Below are 10013 nucleotides of genomic sequence, written 5' to 3'. Positions count from 1 at the left end.
CCTGGTGCCCTTCTGTGCCTTACAACTTCTGGCTACTTGGTTTTCTTCTCGTTCTGTCTCTTCTTGTTCTTCATTTTCTGTCACTTGCTCTACAGTCTCAGTTTCATGTTCATTTTCAACTTCAGACACTACTCCTTGACTTTCATATCCATCAGTTTCTTCATTCACAGGCATGGTTACAGGCTGTGGCTGATAATATTTGTTCTTGCTAGCTTGGTTGCAAGGGAAGATATGCTCATAAAACTTCACATCTCTGGACACAAATGTCTGCCTTGTCATCAAGTTCAGCAACTTGTATCCCTTTTTATCAGCTGGATATCCCAAGAAGATACATGGCACTCCTCTTGCCATGAATTTATCTTTTTCCCTGCTAGGATTACAAGCAAATGATAAACATCCAAAGGCTCTCAGGTGTTCATACGATGGTTTTTTCTTGAATAATTTTTCATATGGTGACTGTCCACACAGTACAGGTGTTGGCAACCTGTTAATTATGTGTACAACAGTTAATACACAATCACCCCAGTACATTAAAGGTAATCCAGCTTGAAATCTCATAGCCCTTGACATCTCTAATACATTTCTGTGCTTTCTCTCTGCCTTTCCATTTTGTTGTGGCCTATCCACACATGTGGTCTGGTGCATTATCCCTTTTTCAGCAAAAAATTCTTTGCATTTACCATCTTCAAACTCAAGAGCATTTTCTGATCTTATCACTTTCACATTGGCATTGAACTGATTTAAAGCAAAATTGGTGAACATTTTCAGAACACCAAAGGCATCTGATTTAAATTTCGGTAGATACACCCAGGTTGTTCTGGTGTGATCATCCACAGTCAAGAAAAACCTGTGTTTTCCACCCGTGCACACTTTATATGACCCCCAAATATCAATATGGATAAGATCAAAAGCCTGCTTAGCAACAGAATCACTCATAGGAAATGGCATTTTAGTAAATTTAGCCATAGGACAAGTAATGCAAACATCATCATTCATTACAAAATCTTTGTCAATACAACCCGTCTATTTAATTTTGCTCATAGGAGAATGACCTAATCTATTGTGCCATAGAACACAATTATTTCTCTTCCTACTCACATGACATGCATTCTTCTTCTCCACTTCTGCATTCATGCTTCCATTCTTCTCGGCTACTTTTTTCTTCTTTTGTTTTGCTGCTCTCCTGATCTCATCTTTTACCACATCTACAGGCACATTCACCAGGTGATAGAGTCCATTTCGAACCCTACCTATCCCTTCAATTCTCTTGGTACCGAGTCCTGAATTACACACATATCAGGATAAAAATTCACACTGCATTTTCCATCCTTTATCAGCTTGTTTACAGATAGCAAGTTGTGTTTAAAGTTAGGCACACACAACACATTTTTTAATAACATATGATTTTTCAATTTAACATCTCCCACACAAGTGATAGCAGCAGTTTTCCCATTTAGCAAATTTATAGTTGATCTATCCTTGGTGTACAAAGCATTTATGAGTATACTTTCATCAGGGGGATCATTTGGTCAGATGCACCAGAGTCTATAATCCAACCATTTCCAACATTATATGCATTATAGCAACATATCATACCTACAAATGTTGTCTCTAATTCTTCTTTTGTGTCTGAACTTGCCTTTCCAAGTTTAGAGCTTCCTGGTAGCATTTTGAGCAGCTGCTCTATCTGTTGTGGTGTGAGAAGCTGCCCTGAGCTTATATTCTCCCCCTGAGCTTGAGCATTAGCTGCCATCATGCTTCCTTGTCCCTTCTGTTTGTTCCATTTGTGACCAGTACCACCAGCATATGCACCTTCCCTTTGTTGGCTCTTCTGCTTCCCTTCTTAGACTAGAAATGCCACTCTGGATATCCTACCAAGGTCCAGCAATTCTCAGATGAGTGGTTTCTCTTGCCACAAGCAGTGCATCCCTCCTTCACAACAACTCTTCCTTGATTTCCATGATTGTTGTGATTATTAGAAGAATCTGAAGGGTTTCTCTGGCTTCTACTGTACATAGCTGATGCATTTAAGTCGATCTTAGCTATGTTCAGCACATCTCTTTGTGCTTCTTCTTACTGCAGAGCTACACACGCTGCTTCTACAAAGGGTAAAGGGGATTGCATCAGCAGTTGACTCCTCTAGGGTGCATAGTCTTTGTCCAGTGAGGAACTGAAACAAGTGCTGCTCTTCTCTCTACCTCTCCAGAGCTGTCACAAATGCATTCACTTCTGGTGTCTCAACTGTTATGGTAGGTAGCTGAATCAGAGACTCAAGTTCTTCCCATATCACACTCATCTTAGTGAAGTGTTCACTGATGGTGCTCCCATTCTGCTTGGTCTCATAGAGCTCCTTGCTTAGCCTATACTTGCTAGACCCATTTGACATGGTGAACCTTCTCTCAAGCTGTACCCATATGTCTCTTGTTGTGTTCAAATAAAGAACTGATTTTTTTTATTGTTTCAGTCATTGAACCATGCAGCCAAGCCATCACAACACTATTACAAGTATCCCACTGTTCCTGCTTCTTTGCATCAGATCTGTCTCTGGCTATAGTTCCAGTGACAAAACCCAGCTTTCTCTTCGATGCTAGAGAGATTTCCATGGATCTCTTCCAAGATCTGTAGTTCATGGAACCTTGCAGCTTTTCTCCCACCGGAGTAACAAGAGTGTCATTGGGATGAATATACAGAGGGCTCTGAGTATCAGGCAGAAGTGGTGGTGTTGCTCCAACCATGAGGAAGGGAAGAAAAGGAAAAAGATTTGATCTTTAACTAGGAAACTGAAAGGAAATGAATCACTCTTCTCTTTAGCCGCAACCTGGCTTCTACACGATTATATCATTTTTTTTACACTCCATATTTGTTTATGTATTATACGTGCGTTCTACTTTCCCGGTTTCATTTTCCAAGATACTATGTAGGTAGAACTAACAGAATTATAATCTAAAAATTCTAATCGAATTAACTACGAGTAGTTTCAATGTATTCTAAAAGATTTGTAGGCCTAAAATTAAACAAAATTTTTTACTTCGTAGTAGCATAACAATTTTTATAACTACCTATGGTAGTTAGTAGTACCCTCACACTGTATTAATCCACATACATTAAGTATATACAGGACGAACAATTTTTACAAGCCCTTATGGTAATTAGTACTCCCTACGTCCCTTAATACAAAGCCTCATTTCTTTTTTGGGTAAACCAAAATACAATGTCTCTTACTATTTAAAGGTTGTATTTTTTGACATTATTACACTTTTTTTTGATGAGTTCATCTTTTTTTACTTTTTTTTGTACTTTTAACATTAATTTCCAACACTTTCTCTCTCTATCTCTTCAATTATTCCCAACTACTTTTTCTTTCTCCGTATTTCTCTCTAACCCACATGCACAAATGTATTTTTAATCATTAGTTTAATAGGATTTACAACTTTCTTAACTCCCGCGCAAAAATTAAAAGAGGTTTTGTATTAAGGGACTGAGGGAGTACTTAGTAGTCTGCCAAAGCCTTGGAACGAAGAAGCAACAACCACATGCTCGATGAGTGAGTTCGGACATACGGATGATTGGACAGCCTCCAAGTACTGAAAAAAATCTCTCTGCATCAAGTGTAGCAGCACTCATCAGCAACTGAAAATTTCAGATAATGACTTACAAAGTTACAATATGCAAAGGTGGATACGTTGGAAGCAAGTCCCTGCATGCAAGGGCCAACAAGCAGAATGATACGCAAAGATCACTAATTTTAGTAGTAAGATTGATAATTGGTTCTGTTCACGCTTTCTGGATGCACTTTTTGTCCACATTTAGCCATGAATTTAGAGTTTATAGGACTTATTGTCCATGCATTTATTCTTTCGAGCTCTTATATGCTTCACAGGTTGTTTTATTGTTTATACGTTTTGCGGGCATGCTTTGATCCCTTTTAGCTGATGTTGATACAGAATCAAGCTTCGGAACCTGATTTGAAGCCTCTTGAAAAGAACACAGGGGAGGAAAAGCATCAGAGCAATTAACGCTAATCCATGTCCAACTCATGCACAATCTTATTCAGAGTGGTTTGGAATTTTCTTTGCCTTGGTTGAGTAAGAAACAGCATCATTAGATGATGAAGCTTGAAAGTATAGTCAGTGATATTCTTTGCTAATTAGTAAGTCAATTTTTTAATGTACAGGTTCGTTGATTTGGCTTCATTTACTTTAAATCGGCATACGAAAGAACTACTATGTTCTTGCACCAGAAGTGGTCAATTTTTATTGTCGTACTAAATTTGTTTTTCATTTTGTGCTATTGAGATGCACAGTATATGAAGCACTTGCATCATTGGACAGTAGTAATCCATGGGGTCACAATGAAGGCTATCACACCATCTGATTTTATATAGATTACGTCGTGTTTTCCTAAACACAGTTCTGAATATAAACGAGAATAAACACACTACACACACTGAAACAAACATTCCACACTATGCATATCAAAGTCGCAACATCCAACAATTTGAGTCTTAGGGACTTGAAACAAATTCGGAATTCAGTAGACTTACAGATGAACCCAGAAATGTCAAAACCTGAAAGAGCAATATATGCAATCAAGAACCAGGATCAAGCACTGGGAGCCTACAATGGAAGCTGATGGATTTATCGGTCTGCCTCGACCCGGGAACGAAGAACTGATAAACCACAGTCAAAGAACCACCCTGAGACCCAACTCCATAGAAAGCACAATCAGGTTTAGCCAAATGACACTGCAAACACTTAACAAAGTGCTTCATACTAACCAACACATTCATCCCACCATCACCATTTATCTCCTCACTATCCTCTCCAATAATCATCAATCTCTTAAATTCAGCCCCTAAATTCACCAAACTGCTTGAAACCTTCAAACCCAATTCCCCATTTTTACCAATCTCAACCCCCATTACATCACCCAATTGCTTCATCCTCTCAACAAAATTGAGCAAACTGTCCAATTCACTGACCCCAACTAGGGTTCTTGGTAGTTCTTGAGCATCATCCAAAGCAGTTTGGAGCTCCGAAACATGAGCCCTCGAAAGGGGTTTCGATATCGGAATGTCCTGAATCACAGCAGAAGCATACCCTTTAGTCTCAAATGTCAGAAACGGCATTGGGTTGGTGGAATTTGGGGGTAATTTCTTGACAAGCTTGATTTGGAGTTGATCAACGGCGGAGGAGATTGCGGCGGCTGATCGGAGGGCGCGGAGGAGGAGAGAGAGATCGAGGGAGAAGGCGATACGATCCTCGTTTTGGCTGGTAACGCTGTAATAAGAGAACAAAGCATCGATTCTGAATTGGGCAATTGACTGAACACCATCATTGGTAAGGAGGTTGTGGAGGAAGAAGGTGTGATCTTTGGTGAGATAAACATGGCAGATTTTCCCCATTTTTTCTAAGGCAGGGATGAATCTTCTCTCTAAAAGGGTTACTCCATTTTCTGTCAGGTTTGCCTTGAACTTCATTGTTGAGGTTTTGAGAGGGAGATTTGGATCAAATGGATGCCCACCAAGTGTTTGTGAAAATGTCTAGCTGAAGTAGGAGTAGTTTAAGAGAAGCTTTATTTCTAATTTTCTTTGAATTTCGAGTTTAGCGCTACTAAGTTGAGTATATTTACGTTTTGGCGGGATATATTGGTATAAGTTTATGACACTTCCAAAAATAATTAGAGCATTCATAATGAATAGCTGTAAAAACTACTTCCGTTTCATATTATTTATAACGATTAGACATAAAATAGAGAGGATAAATGTCTAACTGTTGCAAATAATATGAAATGAAGTTAGTACGGAGTAATAAAAATCCAAATAATATCAATTTAAGCTACAATCTCGACAAAGATAAGATACTGAATTGCTATTTGAGGACATAAAAAAAAAATACTAAAGCTGATATTGTTAATGACCATATTACCCTTACTTTCAAATGTTATTATATCCGCATCCATACTTACCTTTCAAACTACAAATTTAGACCACCACACCACAACACCTACACCGCCACCACCACTAATACCCTGACCATCGTCACCACCACCACACCGCTGGAGGTTAGTTAAATAGTTGTCGAAAATAGTATTAATGTATCGCCGATAAATATTTTAGACGTCTGTGGGAGATGTCCTAACCACGACAGTAAGGATGTCTCCTACAGATATCCTATTTGTTGGAGGGACATATCTGACAACTGTTCCTAACGCGGTAGGGACATCTCCCACACATGTCTCGTACGTGGTAGGGACATCTCCGACACATATCAGATGCAAAATTATTAATTTTGACTAATAGTGAAAAATCAAATTAAATGCAAAACATTAATAAATTGACTAATTATTTTCAAAATATTTTTTTTTAAAAAAAAAAGAGAGAGAGAAAGAAACTATACCGTTATTTCTCATATTGTTTATGTATAAATCAATGTTATCCTAGCTAAGTCAAAATAGCATACGTACATTAAAATGAACTATATGTTTTGTATATAATATGATTCGTATCAATAATATGTATTAAGGGTCTGTTCTCTTACGTTGAAATTCAGTTTAGCTCCTAATTTCCTTCTCTTATAAAATATTCAGTTCACTTCAGTTCAGTTCAGTCCAGTCAATGAGAACAGACCCTAAGATTTGACCCGTTCAAAAAAACAACAAAAAAAATGTATTAAGATTTGGCATGTGGGAAAAATGTTTACCTCAAAAATTCTATCAATAACCTGAGATATTGACCGAGCACTGAATTATGGTTTATTAATTTAGGACCCGTTTTTTTCAGCTTAGTTCTAGTTCACTTCAATTCGATTCCTAATTTTCTTTTTTCATAAACAATTCATTTCAGCTAAATTCAGTTTAGTTCACTTTAGTAAATCAGAACAAGCCCCTAGTATATAAATGTATACTAAGGGTCTGTTTTGTTCAACTTAATTTCACTTCAGTTAAGTTTCAATTAGTTTAGTCTAGTTCACTTCAATTCAGTTCCTAATTTTCTTCTTTCATAAACAATTCAGTTTAGTTCACTTCAATAAATCAGAACAAGCCCTTAGTATATAAATGTACACTAAGGGCCTGTTTTGTTCAACTTAATTTTACTTCAGTTCAGCTCAGTTAAGCTTCAATCAGTTCAGTTCAGTTCCTAATTTCCTTCTCTCATAACATTTCATTTCAGTTGTATTCAGTTCAACTCACTTCATTTCAATCTCAATCAGTTCAGTTCACCTGTTTTCAGTAAATCAAAACATGCCCACAATAATTAATATCCAAACATGCCTTTTTTTTTTTTTTTTTTTTGTGGGGTTGTACACACACGATTTTCTCTTGCTTGTGGGCTTGGAATTAGATTGTGGTAAAATCAATTTTGAGCCAATTTATTTTATTTTATTTATTTTATTTCCTATTTTAATGTGAAATGCACGAGTGTTGTAAAACAATGCCTACAATGGTATGAATTATTGTGTGAAACAAGTACTTTTCTTCTTTTAAAATTAGAAGATACGTTTTGACTTTTAACACTATTCACAAATGATATTTTAATTAATTTTTTGTGATTTAGATTTAAAAACATAAGCATTTGAGATACTAGTTTAGGTCCCGTGCAATGCACGAGGATTATTCATAAATTATACAAAAATTAATTTTTTTTCATGTGTCATTTAACCTAATTTGGTCTTTGTTATTTTTCAAGAAAATAGGTCACTAATTTATAAATCAAAATAGACCTTAAACATTTTTTCGTTTCATATATTTTATCATATCAATATAGAAACATAAAGATCGATTAAATTTGTAAGCATAAGACTAACAAAGTATTTTAACAATACAATAAATTTGTATGCATATGATTAACAAAATTGAGCATTATTAGTTACGTTGATTATATGATTAACAAAGTATTTTTAAAAATTGATTGTATACATCTTGTGAACCAGATACATAAAATAAGAAAATTATGTACTCCGAATCAAATTTCATTCAAAAGTTTTCTAAAAATATTCTTATAGTAGATCAATTCCAATTAGATTAAAAAAGTCAATAGTATTTTTCGCAAATATTCCTTACCACATACAATAGATATAAAAATATTAAGTTAAACAATTATGGAAGAAATATGGTTGCAAAGTAGCGCAACTTGTTAAATATGAAGTATTTTCTAAGAGTTTTTTTAAAAAAAAAATTGTGGCTGAATGTAGTTAAATATATATGGATGAAATATATTTGCAAAATAGAATAAAATACTCCATATAACATTGTATATGGAATTTATTCTTAGAGGACTTGACGAACAAAATATTATGTAATGATATGTCACATCATTTTTTTTATCAACAATAACTATATTTTTAAGAATTTTAGCAAAGGTAATTGTTTTAGGTGTTTTAGTCCCTCGGGAGAGTTACAACACGAAGACTGATCCGGCGTGAGCTGTACCTGCAAAATAACGGAGACTTCGGGTGGGTGGAGCTCCGCCTCCAACGATCAAGTTAGTAACTTGAAAAGGAATAAAGAGAACGGAAATTTAGGTGGGTATCTGCTCGGATTCCAAGCTCAGGTCTTTCTCTGATGTGAGAGAATGCAGGTGTAATAAATGGTAAAACGTGCCCTCAAAAAGAGGGACCTCTCCCTATTTATAGGGTCTTTGGGAATTGTGCCCCAGATTAGGTCATCAAGCCCTAATCATTGGTGGGTTGCGCCGCTTTGCGGCTTTCTCGGGATTTGGGCCTGAAGGCCGCCCTTGTTTCCCTTAATTTCTGGAATGACACGTGTCAGGCATTGATTGGTCCACTATGGGCCAACCTGAAGATGACACGTGTCGTCCTCTGGTTGGACCACGTGGCGGGGTAAAATTACCCTAAACATTTGCCCCTCACAGATGTGACGTGGCACGCCACATGGCATCTGTGACATGTGTCACGCTCCGATTGGTGGTAATTTTACCATAAAGAAGTAATCGTTCACCTTTCGAGTAAATTACGGAAATTCCCCCGTATTTACCCTCTATATATAGCCGTTTACCCTCATAATTTTGTACGTTTACAAAAATTTTCTAGAGAGAAAACTTTGAGAGAGCAGAAGTCATCCGTTTGAGTCAGGCGCAAGCAAGGAAGCTCGTACTCCATCAACTTAGCCGGACCCGTCCGCTTTCAGATATCAAATCCAAAGGTACCGTCTTTGCCTCTCTCAGCTCTTTTTCTTGTTTCACTGCTTGTACATATTTCTTGCAATAAATGGATGCATCACCAACACACACGGCACAACCTAGGTTAGAGTCCAGCCGGTCACCTGGGACGGCTGAGTCTAGGACTGGGAGTGCCGTCTCGGGGTGTTGGGACCACCCTTTGCCTTGGATTTCGACCATTTATGTGTCTGTGCAGGACACAATGGCTCGGACTATGCAGACGGCCACTGATCCAAACTACAGAAGCGAAGGCTCAGGCGGCCAAACGCCTGAGGGAGAAACGTCTGGTCAGGGAGGCCAGACGGCTCTGGAGAGATCCCCTCCGCGCGCCCCTTCAACTCCCGCAGATTCCTTTCTAGAAGAGTACGACCAAGGCGGCGATGAGGCCGCCTTTGCCCCTTTGACCCAGAATGAGGAGGAGACGGAGAGCAACAGCTCCGCCTCCGCTTGAGGATAGCGAGGAGGAAGAAAGGAAGAAGTGGAACGAGAAGGACGATTCCTTCAACATCCACGTCTCCTCCAAGGACCGGATCCAAATGGAGGAGAACTTAAAAACTTTACGCAAATGCACCCGTTAGGAGACGGGTATAGAATCCGGGTGCCACCTAAGGATGGCACATCGCATGGGAGGATGATCAAGAGAACGCCAACATCTATTTCGGCTGTTATGAGGCGGCGTTCAAGGCTGGTCTTCGCTTCCCCCTTCACCAGGCGGTGAAGGCAATATTGAGAGGATACGGCCTCGGAGTCTGGCAACTTACCCCCAACTCTTGGACAAACATTCCGGGGTATGTTGCCGCCTGCGAGTTCCAGGGGCTTAACCCCGGCTGGGAGG

At 38.2% G+C, this 10013-nt stretch overlaps 1 protein-coding gene across 1 annotated transcript; it reads right to left on the bottom strand.

The window, feature by feature from the left end:
- Positions 1-3005: 3005 nt before the first annotated feature.
- Positions 3006-5614, bottom strand: LOC110722113 (checkpoint protein HUS1B-like). The gene is made up of 2 exons (XM_021901361.1): positions 4544-5614; positions 3006-3599 (listed from the first exon to the last, which is right to left on the bottom strand). The coding sequence occupies exon 1, from the start codon at positions 5477-5479 to the stop codon at positions 4589-4591; it is 891 nt and encodes a 296-aa protein (XP_021757053.1). The 5' UTR covers positions 5480-5614; the 3' UTR covers positions 3006-3599; positions 4544-4588.
- Between the last annotated feature and the right edge of the window lie 4399 nt (positions 5615-10013).

The sequence above is a fragment of the Chenopodium quinoa genome, unplaced genomic scaffold, assembly GCF_001683475.1.
Source record: "Chenopodium quinoa cultivar QQ74 unplaced genomic scaffold, ASM168347v1, whole genome shotgun sequence".
NCBI lineage: Eukaryota > Viridiplantae > Streptophyta > Magnoliopsida > Caryophyllales > Amaranthaceae > Chenopodium > Chenopodium quinoa.
The sequence above is the reverse complement of the archived record's forward strand: the minus strand, read 5'-3'. Positions and strand labels throughout refer to the sequence as shown.